The following is a 17,919-nucleotide window of genomic DNA, read 5'->3' as shown; positions in this document are numbered from 1 at the left end:
TTAGAAATTTATCATACATGCATGCATGCATACATACATACATACATACATACATACATACCTGTACAGGTATACAATGTATATTATTAAAGCCGTTTTGTTAACAGAATTGTTTGTTGGAAGTAACCAAAGAGGAGATACACTTTTCATTATAGTACCTTATAGTACCTTCTGAAGTTGTACTGTGTAGATGATTTACATATTGAGAAAATGGATATAAGCTTACTTAGTGGTCACCAAGTTTGAGAAGAAGATTGAGAAGGGACAGCTGGAGAGGAAGGAAAACTTGGAAAGTATCACCAATGATGGGAAAAGGTATGCTAATAGGAGTGAGCTGTCTGTCATGTCTGCTGTTGCAGTGACTTTTGTAAAATTCAGATTTAAGACATTTATGTGATTAAATTAGAAACAAAGCGGTCACTGATGCCCAAAGTCTTAACCCTGGCTCTCTCCTGTTTAATTTTCAGCGTTTAGAAGACTATCAACGTCGCCTTGACACCTCCAATCTCAAATTGTCTGAGTACCCAAATGTTGATGAGCTCAGGGTGAGAGATGGTCTAATCATAACTAAAAACATAAATTACAATGTACTAAAGACCTGGCAGGCAATTAACATCTCAGTAGGAGTAGCCATCCTTGAAGGAGTTCTGTGTTGTAGATTGTTTGCATTTATGACTTGTTGATGTCTGATATGTGTCAAGGGTACTTTTATCTTTATTAGAAGAGTATTTTTGTGAGAGCTGTAACTGTGTGTCAGGAATAGTTAGAAGATTTGGGAACTCTACTCATTATTAGATTTTAGTTGCTCTGTACTTCACTGCTTCACTATAAGAACTTTTTGGATCACTGAGGAAAGACAGTTTTTCCATGACACGTTTGAAAAGCCTGAGGGTTGAAACCAATACAGGAATAGTTAAATATTTATGAATTGCTACTTCTTATGCCTAGGCTTTAGTATTAATAACTTTTGAAGGATATTAAGTATTTTTTTTCCTGAGTCAGCTTTGGCTGGCCTTGAATTTACAGAAATCTGCCTGTCTCTGCCTCCCAAGAGCTGGGATTTTTAAAGATGTATGATACTATTCCCCAGCCTTAAGTCTTTAAAAAAAAAGAAAATGACAGTTTACAGTTATTTGATATCTATTTAAAATAAACTTTATGTCATTTATAATAGTTATGTCAGAAAACACACTACTGTATGTATTCCCTTACCTGCCAAAGAATGAGAGCTCCCCTTGAGATGCTAATGCTACAACATGGAGCTTTTACTGATAAATAAGTTGCTGGCAGAGACAGTAATCGGCATTTTCATAATAGATGCTGTCCTTTAAATCTTCTTTTGGGAGGCTGAAAAATGCTTCAGTGCTAGGTATTAGAATTCTAGAACTCAGAAGCCTTGCACACATCATCTGTATCTGCTTTATTGTGGCTGAGGAGTGAGGGCATGTTGTGGTTCTTTGTAATGCCGTCCATAAGCTATTACTCATCTGGAGGAAGGTCTGCAGAGAATGTTTTCAATAACATTCTTCTCTTTCAGAAGGTTTTGTGCAAGCTGTTACAACATGGACTGTTCCATTTTCAAGACATGTAGCATAACCATGGTTGAATGTAAATGATATCTTCCATATTAAAACTGTTTTGAAAAGATACTAGTTATGCTGGCTGTAACCCCATTGATGAAATGGTCTTGGAAGTAATTTGTGTACTGTTCTTTTTACTTTGGCAGAATTTGGATTTAACAAAAAGAAAGATGATTCACGAAGGGCCATTGGTTTGGAAGGTGAATAGAGATAAAAGCATAGGTAAGTCTGTGGTCCTTTCAGTTTTGGAGAGGATGGAGAGAATAAGAAAATCTACTGGTGGGAAGCAGAATCATTCACAGTTTTCAGTTAGCAGTGCTGTTCCACACTATCTGAACATTTATAGGAGATCTGCTTGTGTGTTTGTTAAGTGTAAAGCATGCAACATTTCATTTAGGAATTTAGCAGAAACCTGTCTCACTTCAGTTCAATTTCCATCATCTTATCTCCTGATGGATCTTTCTTTTAAGTTCTTGCATTGAGAGCACTATTTTTTTTAATTCTTATAATTCTCAGATGACATTTCCACAAAACATACTAAAATGAATTATTAAAAATGAAATTAAAGAAGATAGTTGTGGGGGCTAAAGAGATGGCTTAGTAGTTAAGAACACTGACTGTTCTTCCAGAGGCCCTGAGTTCAATTCCCAGCAACCACATGGCGGCTCACAACCATTGTAATCAGATCTGGTGCCCTCTTCTGACCTGCAGGCATACATACAGGCAGGACACTGTATACATAACAAACAAACAAATCTTTAAAAAAAAAAAAAAAGAAAATAGTTTGCAAATCAGTTTTTAAGATTAGCTAGGTTTTCCAGAAATAATTTCCTTTTTCACATTATTTTAAAATTTCTACCCTTAATACTTGACGTGTGCATTTTTTTTTCTAGATCTTTATACACTGCTGCTAGAAGACATTCTTGTACTGTTGCAAAAGCAGGATGACAGACTGGTGTTACGGTGCCATAGTAAGATTCTGGCATCCACAGCTGACAGCAAACACACATTCAGTCCAGTCATTAAGCTGAGCACAGTGTTGGTCCGACAGGTGGCAACAGGTGAGTGTGTCTACTGAGGATGCTAGCTTCTAGATTCACAGGATACTAAGTGTTGCTTAAGCAGCACAATGGACTTCAGTAGTTCTGTCGTAAGACAGGTTGTCTCAGTGGTTGTCTGCATTTGAAAATTTAAATACACTTACTTTTGTGTTTATTCTGTTCAAATTGGTGATCGATACCAGCAAAGGTAGTGAGTACTTTGAGGGTAACTCCAGTGAGAAGGCTGTCATTAAAATGGTATGTTTGTTTGTTGGGAAAAATGAAGAGGTGAGTGAATTTATTTGTTTGTTTTATTTAATTTTATTATTTTGTGTGTATGGGTGTTTTGACTCTGTGTGTGTGTGTGTGTGTGTGTGTGTGTGTGTCTGTGTCTGTGTCTTTTCATATAAGCATTTTAATTTCAGAATTACAGGCTTGATAGAACTCCAAAGCACATTCCACTTGGGCAGGACATAACCTTTATTAAGACAGAACTTTTATGAGGCCAATTATTTTTTATTGTTTGAGAATTTTATATATGCATATAATGTCAAATTTTGGTTAAATCCAATCCCTGTCCCCTCCCCTACTTTTCTGTCTCAACTTAATGTGTTTTTTCTTTTTTTTTAACTCACTGAGTCCAAGTAATATGAACTTTGACTTATTTTTGTTACTAATGAATTACTATGTTGACTTTTATAAAGTTCGTTTAAGTTGCAGATAATGTAGCTTGTGGTGAGTTACAGAAAATTTAAATTTATAAACTTGATAAAGTTTTGCACAGTGGACATATGTAACATTTATCTAAATTAAGATGCAGAATATTCATATCTGCATCTGGAAATATCTCATGGCTTCCTTGATCATAGTGGTAAAGTAAATTTTCTTTTCTTCTTTTCTAGATAACAAAGCCTTATTCGTCATCTCCATGTCAGATAATGGAGCCCAAATTTATGAATTGGTAGCACAGACAGTTTCTGAAAAGACGGTGTATGTATCAGATTTTATTACCTTTTCTAACTGATATTCTGTTATTCAAAGTATAAATGTTCCACAGACTTTGTTTTTTGTTAAGATTTATTTCATTATTTGTGTGTGTGAGTGTGTGTGTGGGTGTGAGTGGGTGAGTGTGCACATGTGTACAGTTGCCTGAAGAAGCCAGGAGAGGGTGTCAGATCCCCTAGAGCTAATGTTACAAGTGGTTGTAAGCTGACTGAGGGTGCTGGAAACTGGTGGATGGCTTCCTCTGGAGGAGCAAGCAGGTTCCCTAACTGCTGAGCCATCTCTCCAGCCTGCACCTTATACTAGGATTCTGAAAACCACTATAGAAATCAAGTACTTTCTCTTGTACCCTTTTGGGAATATTCCTCTAAGAATTTGCTTCATTTGAGATGCTTGATCTCATTTTTATTTTATTCTACTTAAAGTGAATTTTCTACAAAAAAAGTTCTCAGAAGTGCCAAATTAATCTTTTAAATGGGTAATGTGCTCATGTTAGAATTTTCTTTAAAATGTATTTTAGAGTCTCTACAGAAGTGGTGCCAAAATAAAGATGTTCTCTGGCAGCATGGTGGTGTTTGGGTTTTGTTTTCTCTTTTTATCTGGAGTGTATTTATGGGGTGTTTCTGCTTTCCTCCTGCATTTTGGACTCCTTTCATCCCTGAAGCTGGCAGGACCTCATCTGTCGAATGGCTGCATCAGTGAAGGAGCAGTCCACAAAGCCAATTCCTCTCCCACAGTCAACACCTTGCGAGTAAGTGTGCACTTGGGCTTCTGTCAGGAAGACATGCATAGTTCTTCATTTGAATGCCATGAAGTTGGGACATCTTTCCAAGCTCAGGGGAGGGTTGTTTGTTTGTTTTCTACAGAGGAGACAATGACGAAGAAGAACCATCCAAATTAAAAGTGGAGCACCATGGTCTTTCAGTCACTGGTCTACACAGTCCAGGTGAGCTGCATAGACAAGACTTCCTGGAGGACATAGATAGGCTCTGTGCTGGCACCAACCACACTCTTTAGCAGATGCTGCCTGTGAGCCCTCTGTGTGGCAGTATAGCATTGCTTTGTGCTGTGGGCTTCCCAGGCACATGATCTCTGTAGCTTATGTTGCTAACCCCACCCCCATCGTTTCCTAAATGTTCTATGTTGAAAACGAAATATCCCTTAAGGTAGACTATACCTTTTCTGTTCTTCTGAACAGACAGAGTTTTGGGATTAGAATCGCCATTAATTTCGTCAAAACCACAGTCTCATTCACTGAATACCCCTGGCAAATCAGAGGCAGAGCATCTCTTTGTGACTGCGACACAGTTTGCAAAGGAGCAGTGTGCAAATGGGACACTGAAGGAAGATGATGGCAGTTACCCAGTCCCAGTCCCACATCCACACTTGCCTGTGTCAGAGGAGCGGTGGGCACTGGATGCACTGAGAAATCGTAAGTTTTCTTCCTAACTTGTAGCACACACTATGTACCAGAGTATGTGGTTACTGGAAAGCGTTTTAGAGAAAAAAGCAATAGATTTTCATGAGAAAAAGTTTGAGCTGTGATATTTTTCCCTTCAAGAAATTTATGGTCTAGTTGGGAAGATGATAAGAACCTTACCTCACCCCCCTGCCACCTTTCAAAGCAAACATTCCAGGAGTAATAAGGCTTTTTTGTCAAATCTGTCCAGGTTGGTGTGGTCAGAGAAGGGAAGCAGCAGAGAAAGACAGATGTGCTTGTCATCCTGAAGGGTGATTAAGATCCGAATGAATGTGTAGAATAATAGAACCACTCAGACAGAAGTAATAGAAAGATGAGAAGTGCATGCAGGAAGCACAGGGTGCTCAGAGAACAGTGAGTGGACCACTGGTCTGCACACAGTATAGATTGGAGGAGTGTACATGATAGATTTAGGAATCCTGAAGATGGATTAAGAGTCTCACTCACTGTTGTGAATTTTAAATACCAGGTTACATCCTCCATATTTGACGGACAGACACATCACAGAATTTTAGGAGCTTTTCCAAATTACACGTTTTACGTTTTGTGTGGAGATTTAATGTTCTTCACAATAGCTTCTAGCCTCTGTTAGCTGCCCCTCCCTAGCTCCAGCCATGTTGGAAACGACAATTGCACATGTAAAGATAGCACATCTCTCAGGTACAGTGAGGTGGATAAAGTTCAAGAATAGTAGCTACAGAGGACCATGTGAGGTTTTATAGCTAAGTATGACAGACAAAAACTTACTAATCTGGCTGAGAGCTACTCAGGAATTTGGATGGAAAGAGGCCTGGAGTGCCCTTACTAAGTCAGCTATTACAGTTCTTTAGGCTCAAGGCTAAAAGGGTTAGAATATGTACCAAGGAAGTACAGAGTCACCCAGTACTTAGAACAATTGACTTCTGTGGCTGTGAGGGCAAAGGAAAGGGGATCTAGTGAGGTAATTTTTAAAAACTAGTGAATATTCCCTTTGAACTTACATATGCTACTACTAAATCATTGGAATTTAAGTTTATTATACAATTTTATTGTCTTCACTATTAAGGAAGATTATTAAAAAAAATAATGTCTAGACGTACAGAATCTACTCTAGAGAAGAAAAAGCGTAACATTTAGCTTTGCTGGCGTAGCTAGCAAAGTATTTAGGCCTTTAACATAAGAGTGTCTTGCTATTCAGGATGCTTATCTCTGGTCAGGTGTAGTTTAATATTAAGTGTTGTGTAGAAGATAATATTTTTGATTGCATTTTTCAAGACAAAAATGATTATGTAGGCTGGGTGTAGTGGTGCACACCTTTAATTCCAGACAAAGGCAGGAGATCTATGTGAGTTGGAGGCCAGCCTGGTCTGCAGAAAAAGTTCCAGGATAGCCAAGGCTAGAAACCCTGTCTCCAACAACCAAAAGTAAAACAAGCAAAAAAAAAAAAAATTGTGTAGGATTAATATTTTGGTTGTGTATTGTTAAGATGTGTTCTTAGGCGAGAAGGGATGGGAAACCTAGCTGTCTGATTCCAGCTGACAGTTTTCTCTGTTCTTTTCACCCCACCCTGACTCCTAGTGGGCTTGTTGAAGCAGCTGCTAGTCCAGCAGTTGGGTCTGCCTGAGAAGAGCACCCAGGAAGACTGGCAGTCCTTCTCAAGATACGGGCTAGTTTCTGAAGAGGGGCGGGCAGAGTGTGGCATCCAGGACTCAAGTGTTAAGGTCTGTCCTGCCGAGGAAGGACAGATGCCTTTTAAAACTGGAACTGGTGACGTTGCAACTTGTGACAGTCCACGGACTTCATCTGAGTCTTGTGTTGCACAGGATTCAGTGATACTGGCATCCCAAGACAGCCAGGCAAGTAACATTTTAGTAATGGACCACATGATCCTGACCCCAGAGATGCCTACTACAGAGCCAGAAGGGGGTCTGGATGACAGTGGAGAGCACTTTTTTGATGCCCGTGAAGCACATAGTGATGATAATCCATCAGAAGGTGATGGAGCAGTTAAAAAGGAAGAGAAGGATGTTAATTTACACATCTCAGGCAAGTGGCTTTCGCATTTCAACTTTGATTTTGGTTATTGTAAACTGTCTTATATGCTGGAATGGATGCTGTTTCAGTATCTAAGGGGTGTGTGTGTGTGTGTGTTTATTCCTTCATACAATAAATACTGAATCTGTTCTTTGCCAGACCCTGTCATAGGGGCTGGGAGATTGAACAGTGAAAAATGCCAGAAACTGTATTGTTCTTAAGAAGCTTAAGTGCCTGAAGGGAAAGAGTAATGGTAAATAAAAAAGCAGGTGATAAGTGTCAGATTGTCAGATGAATTAGGAAGCAAATAAAACCAGCTGTGGCCAGGGCAGAACAGTGAGGGCAGAAACCTGAGTCTTCACTCAGGGAAAGGCCGTGTGGATGCCTGGGAAGAGCATTCCAGCATCCAGCACTGTTGAAGTGGGCTCTGTTGTCCTTAGGGAACATAGGCAGGGAGGAAGCGACAGGAGCCCAAGAAAAGGTATTTGGCAGGAAAGTCAAGTCAAGTTGTCTCATAAGGGCTTTGTTGTGGTTTACATCTTTAAGCTGTTACAACTGTGATTAATAATTCAGAAATTACTGTGGAAGTTTGCAAAGGTTGGCTTTATTTAATTCAAAGTCAATTCTGGTAGAGTTAAAACTAAACTTGGGAGCTGTTGGTTCCCCCACCAAAGTAACTTTTCAAGTTATCATATGACTCCATTCTGGTGGTAATACTAATCTCATCAGACTGTCCTGTTTCCACCAATAGGAAACTGTTTGATCCTTGATGGCTATGATGCAGTGCAGGAGAGCTCCACAGATGAGGAGGTGGCCTCCTCATTCGCCTTGCAGCCTGTAACAGGCATCCCTTCTGTGGACTCCACCCACCAGCAACAATATTCCCCTCAGAATGCTCATTCTGATGGGGCAGTTTCACCATTCACCCCAGAATTCCTGGTTCAGCGACGCTGGAGAGCTATGGAGGATGCTTGTTTTGAGATCCAGAGTCCTTCTTCTTGTACAGATTCACAAAGCCAAATCCTGGAGTACATTCATAAAATAGAGGCTGACCTCGAACACTTAAAGGTATGTCACATGTCGGCCTCCATAGCACTTAAACCTAAGAACAAACACAGTTAGCAGAATGCAAGTTTGGAATGATAGAGTCCTGATGTCCACAGACTGGTCCAGGTTCTGTAGCTATCTATTTTTATTTTCTTTGACCATTAATCATGAATATGCCTGGATAAAAGCTGGTACTGTTTGTCCAGTGACAAATTACAAGAACAGGAAAGTTGCAGGTTTGGAGCTAGTTACATGTCTGTTTGGGTTTCTATATTTTAAGAACCTAAAAGTACTTGGGGCAGTTGGTCTCCCTCATGTTGAATGATGTGGAGTGAGTTAGGTGGGCTTGCCTGGTTGTGAATCAAGGCCAGGTAATGCTGTGTCTTGCTATACCTTATTAATTACCTGTGACTCATGAAGTGGTATTGTTAGTTGCCCAGAGGCCATGACAGGTAGAGAAATTAGATTCAGTGGCTTCTGTTATCCAAACATATGAGCATGAATGGAGTGTTTTGGGAATTGGTAGTTAAAGACCACACTGTGGTGATTTCTATGAAAGGACTCTTTTAATTTTTTATTGAAAATAAATTATTTTCATACAATATGCTGACCATGGTTTTCCTTCCTCCAGCTTCCCCCAGATCTTTCCCATCTCACCATCCACACAACTCTACACCTTCTTTCTATCTCATTAGAAAACAAGTAGGCAAATTTTAAAAAAAGCAAACCAGAATAAACAAAACAACAACTACAACAAACAGACAAAAGCATGAGAAACACACACACATGGATACACACATATACAAAACCCATAAAAACACAAAATCAGAAACCATAACACACAAGCAAAAGACCAGGGCTCTGGGTAGACGCAGCTGCCGGAGCCCACACATTTTTTTCATGACATCATTTAGTTGTGCTCTTCCTTTTAGTTCAAGACTCAGCTCCCTTAGTTTTTCTTTCAGCTCCACATAATAGATTTTCCCCTTTTCATTTGATTTCACATGTTGTCATTATGTGGCTAGCAAGGCAGGGTATCTAAAAGGTCTCTGTTCATCTGTCACATGGTATGGGGCCATTTCCTGGGTGACTTCCACTGTGGACAGATCACCTGCTTCTCCAGTGTTTTACATGGGAAGTTGTTATTCATTCAGATGAGAAATGGGAAAAGGAAATCTGCCTCCTTCCCAGCTAACATCATCATCAGTGGTCAGCATTAATGTTGAAATTTGGGGCTGCATGCCTATAACAGAGAATACCTTCATTCCTGTTTTCAACTAATTTTATTTTTCTTGTGCCATCCCCATGAAAAATCTTGGATGTTACAGAAAGTGGAGGAAAGTTATGCTCTTCTTTGCCAAAGGCTGGCTGGCTCAGCCCTCCCTGACAAGCTCTCAGGTACGTGGAATTGTAGCTCATCCTGCCTAACAGCATACTGGATACATGATTCATTATTCTTCAGCACGAAAATCTATGATTTCTTTTCTTTCCTGGCCTTAGAAACCGCTTGTTTCTAAGCATCATAGATCAAGGCTGCTGACTCTGCCCTTCCTGCTCTTAGAAGAGCTGTGGTTGTCAGCTTCTGTGCCAGCCCCTCCTCTCTCTCTTCACCTTTTCCAAGCTGAAGGCAGAGTGGAAGGAAGCTTGGGGAACCATAAATTCAGTAGAACCTGCTCTGTGCTTCTTTGACTCCCTTGTGAGGAGCCTGCCATATCTGTGCCTCTTCTGAGACCAAGGCCAGCAAGGCCCCTGATGCAGCTCAACCTGTGTTCATGGGCCAGTTCATACTCATTTGCTTGTGTACTATGAGGGTACATTTTATGATTTAGAAGTGAACAGGACCATGGCTACATGTTCTTCACAATGTTAATTTTTCTCTTAATTGGGTTTCCATGTATCTTCATTCTTCTCAGATAAAAGTTAGAGCCTGTGTCCTGGAGGTGACTGCAGGTTGTTGGATTTTGAGTGTCGGCCCTATATCAACCACATCCCGGCTCCAGTGTGGACACAGAGAGAGAATGTGACAGAGGATCTGCCTGGAACCACCTGGGCTCATCAGCCATGCCCCAGGGTGCCCCAAGTGGGACTAGTTCTTCAGTCTGGCAGCTGCACAAGTCTGTCAGTGAGGGAATGTTAGTTCTCTCACTCTCCTCATTACCAGAAATGCATTTTGATTCAGAATAAAAACCAAATGTATAGAGCTTCGGGTGTAGGATATGAAATTGTACGTAGGTAAGACAAAGAGAAAATCAGATGTATTTATTTGATTTCATTCCGTATTTGAAAGCACACTTTAATTTTTACTTTGCCTTGTTTTTGTTTTAATTGAGTAGTGGGGGAGTTTAGCCCCTTGTATTTAGCACACCCAAGGATCAATTGTTCCTGAAGCCAGGGTCAGGTGGGGAAGGAGAGGTTAGCAGAGAGGCAGTGCAGAGGAAGAGAGAGGAATCCCTGACCTTCACTAACCCGTAACTACAGCCACTCTGTCCAGAGGGTCACCTCAGAGGGTTACCTCAGAGGTGCTGTGTGCAGATGCAGAAGACATGAGGTATGTGCTGCACAGCTGGTCAGAGCAGGTGGACCTCTTCCCACCCCAAGGGAAGCATCTCTTCTGTGTAACTGAGCTCCACCCCAATTAACAGGAATCCTCAATACACTAAGTGGCAGGCACTTGAAAATGGGTGTATTTCCTTTGTTGTCTTTTCTGTTAATAGTTGGGATTTGGGAGAGAAGAAAACAAATTTTTATTTTCTTGATTATAAATTTGTTATTCTTGGTATTGTTGCATTTGTATAATTATACATTGACTGGCACTTGTATGAAATGTTCCCTGCAGAATGAGCAGGACATAAGAACAAAGAAATGGAATGCTTCATTGGTGGTGGGGTGCTGTGGAGGGGAGGGGTGGGGGGAAGAGTCTGGGAAGGTTTTCTAAACTGAATCACTACTGAGTTGAACCATGGCTGTCACTAGCCACGGGTACTGCTGATTATAAGGCCAGTAAAAAAATGAGTACCTGGACGTTTGACTCTTAATTTTTTGCACTGATGGTGCCAAAGGGCTCTGAGTCATAAGCAGAGCCAAGTGTGGGCAGAGGAATGTTTGATGGAGAGTTGCTTGCATCACTGCAGAGTGTTTCCTCTGACCTGCTGTCGCAGCTCTGTCTGCATGGCACCGTGACTGGCCTTGGGAATAGAGACCAGAGGTGAGCAGTGCAGCCACCAAGGTGCTGTGGTAGCTGCAGTGTGGGCAGCACCTGTGGAGGGAAAGCTAGTCAGAACTGTGGCCTGAGAACACCTTAATTCTGTTGGCTTTCAGTGGTTTTCTTTGTGTGTTTGGTAAATACGTTTTTGGAGTGTTCTGTAAAAAGAAATCATTTGTCAAATGGAAATTCTGTTACTAAACAAGGAGTTCCCATGTTGCTCACATCTTGCAGGAGGGCCCTCTGAACTCTGGGGGCAGTCAAGATGTAATTGTATTCTCCCCTTAGGGCCCCTCACACCTGGGTCTTTCTCACTGTGGATGGTCCCCCAGCTGCTTTTATGAACACCTCTACAACTTAACAAGTTCATCTGTCTGGGTCCAGATTTCCATTTCTGCCCTTTGAGGACTCCTCGATGTTCCTAGATCAATCAGCTTGGATCCTTGTACCTCATCTCTAAATTGGAATTGTATTTTGAGTCATAGGTCAAACATAACTCAGAATGGGCTTTGAAATTTTAATGTAGAACATAATATATACGTGAAGTTTGGGATTTGGAACTCCCTGTATCTCTTAGGAGAAGCAAGTAGAAACCAAATGGTTCCATTGTCTTCTAGGCAGCCTCTTACACTACACTATCTGGTTAGCTCATCAGGAGAAAACCAGAGAGCAGTGCTCTCCTGGCTTCCGACACTACAGGTCCTTTCATGGTTCTCTAGCACAACTCAACCCAAACTCCGTTCTCCTTGTTGCTTGCTTTCCTTTTCCTGAATCTTAGCCTCTCTTAGGGTTACAGCAGGGCTAACTGGAAAGGTACTTCGGCATTTCGTCAGTACTTCCAAATAAATGCGTATCATTACATCTTCAGATGAAACCTCAAAATCAAGTGAATTCTGAGAAGAAAAACAAACAAACCCACTTTTTGAAAGTTCCTTTTTTATCTTACCAGCCTTACTTCTTGCCTGTACCTTCCCTTTCTGGCCTCCCGTGCCTTCCATTTCATTTTGGCCATTATAATCACATCCATTTGACTTTGACATTACATCTCCCTTCCATGGTGGTAACAGTGAGTATTCCTCCTGTTCTGGAATGAGGTGGGCATTGTCATAGTTATCTCCAGCTTGGGTGATGAGATCCTGAAGAGTACTAGCCCAGCAAGGGGGCATGGCATCTTCAGCAGAGCCAGTAAGCCATGTGTGCCATGGGCACGATCCATGACACTACTCTCTTGTGAGCTTAGTGGCTCTTCTGTCACTAAGTGGCAGATTATCTGTGGAGTGTCTCCTTTTCAGAGAAAAGACCTAATCAAGTCAAACCAGCAACCCTTCGAAGTACTGTAATTTAAAAGGATGGCTTTGGCCATGTATTTTGTATAGTTTCAAAGCAGCTAACTGGACTGTTGGAGTTCTGCTGCTTTCACAACCCAAATTCTAACTATTTATTGTATCACATGGGAGGTTATTTCATGAGTGTTTTTGCCTTTGTCTTTCCCGAACAACTTCTTATGACCTCTAGAAAGAACAAGCCCTCTTTTAGAAAGTGTTTTGTTTCTTTTGTCCTTTGGGGAGGGAGGAAGAGAAAAAATCCTTTTTGCCCAAGCAAAAGGCTGTAAGTATGCTTTCTGTGATGCGGTCCTTTGCTCTGCTCTGCTCTGCTCCTTGGCGTTGGTGATGGTCTGGTGCCTGACGCCAGTATTCCACCCAAGCAGTCTCCCCTCTGCAGGTGTGGGATAGTGTTTGGAGCCACTTGCTCTGTACTTCCTTCCCTCTGTGTTGCAGAAGGCACCCTAGGACCTTAGACTACAACGTTAGCAAGATCTTGTTGAAGTCTGTTCTGTAGGTCATGGTTTTGTTTTTCTGACACTTCACCCCCATTTAGTGTGATCTGTAAAATTGTTCTTTCAAGAAAGGAGCTTTCTTGTTCTGTCTGTTTGCCTTCCCGAGGGACTGAGGGTTTGGGTAATAAATGATCAGGAAAAAAGGGGACTAGAAACCAATCCCTCCCACCATTTCCAGGTGCCACCTGCCAAGCAGACATACTACAAGCATGGTGACTGTAGCGTGCACACTGTTGGCTGTTTTTAATGAGCCTCTTCCCACTAGAACGTCTCACTGTCCTCATTCACCATACAATCATGTACTCTTTAACAGAAATTGCTTTTAAGAGAAATCTGGAACTATCTTTAAAAAAAAGAAACCTTATTAATAATCATGTATTTTTACTGATCACATTTTGAAATGCCTAAAAGACTTTATTGCTCTAATTATCCAGATGTACCTTTGTAAAAAGCTCTTTTATGAATTAGCTGATAAGGCTGTATGTTTCTGGAACAAAATATTGGGTCATCTAAAACTTTCTGTTTTCTGGGGTCTGGGAAAATAGAAAATAAGAGTTCAAATATTAAATAAGCTTAAAAGAACTGAGTGTGTTGCTTTTTATTTGTATGTATTCCTATTTGTCTTGTGCAAGAATTTTTTTTTTTTTAAAGGGCCTCGTCCTATGCTGGCTGGAGCCCCTCCCTGCCTGTGCCTCCAAGTGCTGAGATTACAGGTGTTCATCACCACACCCAGCTATCCAAGTTATTTTTGAGAAATGGAATGGACAAGGAGCCAGTATCTAGTCTCCCTGGCAGTGACTCACATGTCTATCCTGCTTCTTGTGACATCTTTACTGGTGGACTGGTCTTTGGATCACTGTGAAGTGCAAACCTCTGCAGCAGTGCAGGTGACTGGCACCTGGTAATGAGGCAACTTGACCCTGGTTTTAAGCAGTGCTGGGCTGGACATGACAGCACATACTTCCAATACCAGTGATGTAATTTTGGCACTCGAGAAGCAGAGGCAGTTCAAGGCCAGCTTGGTCTTCATAGTGAGTTCCTGGCCACCCAGGACTATATAGTGAGACCCTGTCTTAAAAAAAAGTCATAAACTGTGGGTTTTGGTATATTCTTTTATTCCCTAAAAAAGAAAAATTGGTATTATGTATATCAGTTTTTCTGTTTTCACCCTTGTTTGTTTTTGAGACAGGTTTCTCTGGACAGCCCTGGCTGTTTTGGAACTCATCTGTAGACCAGGCTGGCCTCAAACTCACAGCAATCCTCCTGCCTCTTCAATTAAAGGTATGCACCACTACCGCCCGGCAGTTTTTCACCATTTTTAAGTGGTAAGATTCATGTGCCAGCTTTTGTGGTGCACATCCAAGTGTGGATGTATTTAAGGAATCCACAAGAGCCCAAAATAAAATAGGGTATTTATTGGGAAATCACTCACAAATGACAAAGCAAGGTAGACAACCTCTGAGGTCTTCTGCCCTTAGCCCCTGGATACTGCCATCCACCTTCTAACCACCATCCAAGAGAGCCCAGTGATGACTCCAGCCCACACATAGCCTCTGCAACCTGCCCCGAAGAATTCCCACAATGTGTAACTTGAGGCTCTGGGTTCAGTCCCCATCATTGCCAGGGTGTGTGTAGGTATAGGTGTGTGTATGGTGATATGTCATTGAGGGTTGAGGCTTCGTAAAGTGACAAGTTTTCACTGATCATCAGAGCATTCTTAGCTTGCACTGCAGATGAGCAGCAGTGAAGAACCACTGACTGCAGTTAGGTGCCCCTGTCTTCACTCACTAAGACTCCCAAAGCTCTACTTGCCATTGCTTCTTGTCATTAGTGCAAATGTCAACAGGATGAAATGGAAACAGTGTCCTAGTCATGAACCAAGAGGTACACAGTCCACACAGCATCAGGACTCAGTTCCAAACTCTTCTTCGTCCGTGTCACGTGATCTTGACTGGGTTGCCCCCTGGGTTCCCCTTTTCTCACATGGATTCAACTGCCTACAGGACATTGAGTCAAAAAGTCAATTTAGTATACATTCAAAGAAGATCACCCTTACAAGGTAAGGTAACACAAACTGTAAAAGTATCAAAATTTCACACAGCCATATGAAAAACAAATTACAAAACTACCACATTACATTTGTGTGACCTCATGCGGGCTTTTGAGACTCAATCTTAAACTCAAGTCCAATAAACAAAAAACCTTAAAAGACAATAGACTAAGCATCCATAATCAGAACACACACAGTAAGATGGCTGGGGAGATGGCTTGGCTTAAGCAGTTGCTGACCAAGTATGAAGACCAAAGTTTGGTTTCTGAGAACCCATACAAGTGCCAGGTGGGCTAAGAGCCTGCTTGTAATTCTAACCTTAGGCAGAGCCAGCACTGCAGAGCAAACTGGCTATCTAGGCTAGCCATATCACAGTTCTGGCTTGGCTTGAGAGAACTTGCTGCAATGAATAAGATAGAGGAATGATTGAAAATAATGCTACCATCAAGCTCCACATGCATGCACACATTCTTGATCAAACAGGAGAATGAAAAAGGAAACCTTAGTGTCTTTTTTCAAAAATGTGCATATGTATGTCCGTGTTCATATGTGCAATGCCTGTGTGTGTAGATGCCAGAGGACAACTTAGGGTGTCATAAATTCTGCCCGTCTCATTTGACACATGGTCTATCTTCAGCCTAGAACTGCAGACTGGTTGGCCATCGAGCCTTCATGATCCTCGTAGCCCCAGGCTGGGATTACAGGTCTGTACTGCCCCAGTGGTTCTTGTGTCCCAGCATGTAGTTCATATACTTAGTGAAGCAGTAGGTTTTCTTTCACACTTGTATTTATTGATGGAAGTAAAATAGACACACATAACTGGAAAAGGTAATTAGCATAATACAAACCTATAGGACAATTTTATTTTAAAACTCCAATTTATACCAGATGTAGTGGCACACACCTTTAATCCCAGCACCAGGGAGGGAGAGGCAGGTAGATAGATCTCTTCAGGTTCAAGGCAAGCCTGGTCTATGTAATGGGTTATAGTGCCTACATAGAGCCTGTCTTAAAAAAATAAAATTCAGTTTACTAGGATTGGGGCAATGGCTCTGTAAATAATAATCTCACAAGCATGAGGACCCCAGTGAATTCCCCTAGGAATTCCCCTAGCCTAGGAGGAGCTGAAACTGCTTCCTGGGAGGATTGTTGAGTATTGTTTGAGGTGGGACAATGCTCTCAGCAATGGCTTTTTTTTTTTTTTTAATTTAAATTAGAGACAAGCTTGTTTTACATATCAATCCCAGTTCCCTCTCCCTCCCCTCCTCCCCTGTCCCCTCCAACTCTCTATCTCATTCCCTTTCTGCTCCCCAGGGAGGGTGAGGCCTTCCATGGAGATCTTCAAAGTCTGTCATATCATTTGGAGCAGGGCCTAGGCCCTTCTCCATGTGTCTAGGCTGAGAGAGTATCTGTCTATGTGGAGTGGGTCCCCAAAGTTCACTCGTGTACTAGGGATAAATACTGATCCACTACCAGAGGCCCCATAGATTGCCCAGACCTCCAAACTGACACCCACTATCAGGGGGTCTGGAACAGTCCTATGCTGGTTTCCCAGCTATCAGTCTGGGGCCCCTGAGCCCCTCCTTGTTCAGGTCAGCTGTTTCTGTGGGTTTCACCAGCCTGGGCTTGACCCCTTTGCTCATCACTCCTCCCTCTCTGCAACTAGATTCCAGGAGTTCGGCTCGTTGTTTAGCTATGTGTGTCTGCTTCTGCTTCCATCAGCTACTGGTTGAAAGCTCTAGGATGGCATATAAGATAGTCATCAATCTCATTATAGGGGAAGGACATTTAAGGTAGTCTCTCCACTATTGCTTAGTTAGTTGGGGTCATCCTTGTCATCTCTGGACATTTCCCTAGTGCCAAATTTCTCTTTAAATATATAATGGCTCCCTCTATTATGGTATCTCTTCTCTTGCTCTCCTCTATTCTTCCCCTCACTCAATCTTCCTGCTCCCTCATGTCCTCCTCTCCCCTCATCTCCCCTTCTCTTTCTCCTAATTCCCTCTCCCCTCCCCCCATGCTCCTAATTAGCTCAGGAGATCTTGTCTCTTTTTCCCTTTTCCGGGGGCCATGTATGTGTCTATTAGGGTTCTCCTTGTTTCCTAGCTTCTCTGGTGGTGTGGATTGTAGGCTGGTAATCCTTTGCTCTATGTCTAAAACCCATATATGAATGAGTACATACCATGTTTGTCTTTTTGTGACTGGGTCATCTCGATCAGGATGGTTTCTTCTAGTTCCATCCATTTTCCTGTGAATTTCAAGATTCCATTGCTTTTTGTTTGTTTTCCCCGCTGAGTAATACTCCATTGTGTAAATGTACCACATTTTCTTTATCCATTCTTCAGTTGAGGGGCATCTAGGTTGCTTCCAGATTCTGGCTATTATAAATAATGCAGCTATGGACATAGTTAAACAGATGTCCTTGTTGTACAAATGTACATCTTTTTGGCATATTCCTAAGAGTGGAATTGCTGGATCTTGTGGTAGACTGATTTTCCTGAGGAAGTGCCATACTGATTTCCAAAGTGGCTGTTCAAGTTGGCACTCCCACTAGCAGTGAAGAAGTGTTCCCCTTTCTCCACATCCTCTCCAGCATAAACTGTCGTTGGTGTTTTTGATTTTAGCCATTGTGACAGGAGTAAGATGGTATCTCAGAGTTGTTTTGATT

At 41.7% G+C, this 17,919-nt stretch overlaps 1 protein-coding gene across 4 annotated transcripts in view; it reads left to right on the top strand.

Annotated features, from left to right (window-relative positions):
- The window catches only part of Arhgef12 (Rho guanine nucleotide exchange factor 12), a 133,656-nt gene extending 119,873 nt beyond the window's left edge, over positions 1-13,783 (top strand). For all 4 annotated transcript variants that reach the window (XM_027411891.2, XM_027411890.2, XM_027411889.2 and 1 more), the window contains 11 exons: positions 468-545; positions 1,727-1,802; positions 2,474-2,641; positions 3,523-3,610; positions 4,287-4,373; positions 4,489-4,568; positions 4,821-5,054; positions 6,660-7,127; positions 7,867-8,183; positions 9,491-9,560; positions 10,076-13,783. In XM_027411891.2, coding sequence (XP_027267692.1) covers positions 468-545; positions 1,727-1,802; positions 2,474-2,641; positions 3,523-3,610; positions 4,287-4,373; positions 4,489-4,568; positions 4,821-5,054; positions 6,660-7,127; positions 7,867-8,183; positions 9,491-9,560; positions 10,076-10,086 — 1,677 coding nt within the window. In that variant the 3' untranslated portion in view covers positions 10,087-13,783. The remainder of the gene's footprint in view (positions 1-467; positions 546-1,726; positions 1,803-2,473; positions 2,642-3,522; positions 3,611-4,286; positions 4,374-4,488; positions 4,569-4,820; positions 5,055-6,659; positions 7,128-7,866; positions 8,184-9,490; positions 9,561-10,075) is intronic.
- Positions 13,784-17,919: the final 4,136 nt, after the last annotated feature.

The sequence above is a fragment of the Cricetulus griseus genome, chromosome 4 (genome assembly GCF_003668045.3).
Source record: "Cricetulus griseus strain 17A/GY chromosome 4, alternate assembly CriGri-PICRH-1.0, whole genome shotgun sequence".
Classification (NCBI taxonomy): Eukaryota; Metazoa; Chordata; class Mammalia; order Rodentia; family Cricetidae; genus Cricetulus; species Cricetulus griseus.
The sequence above is the reverse complement of the archived record's forward strand: the minus strand, read 5'-3'. Positions and strand labels throughout refer to the sequence as shown.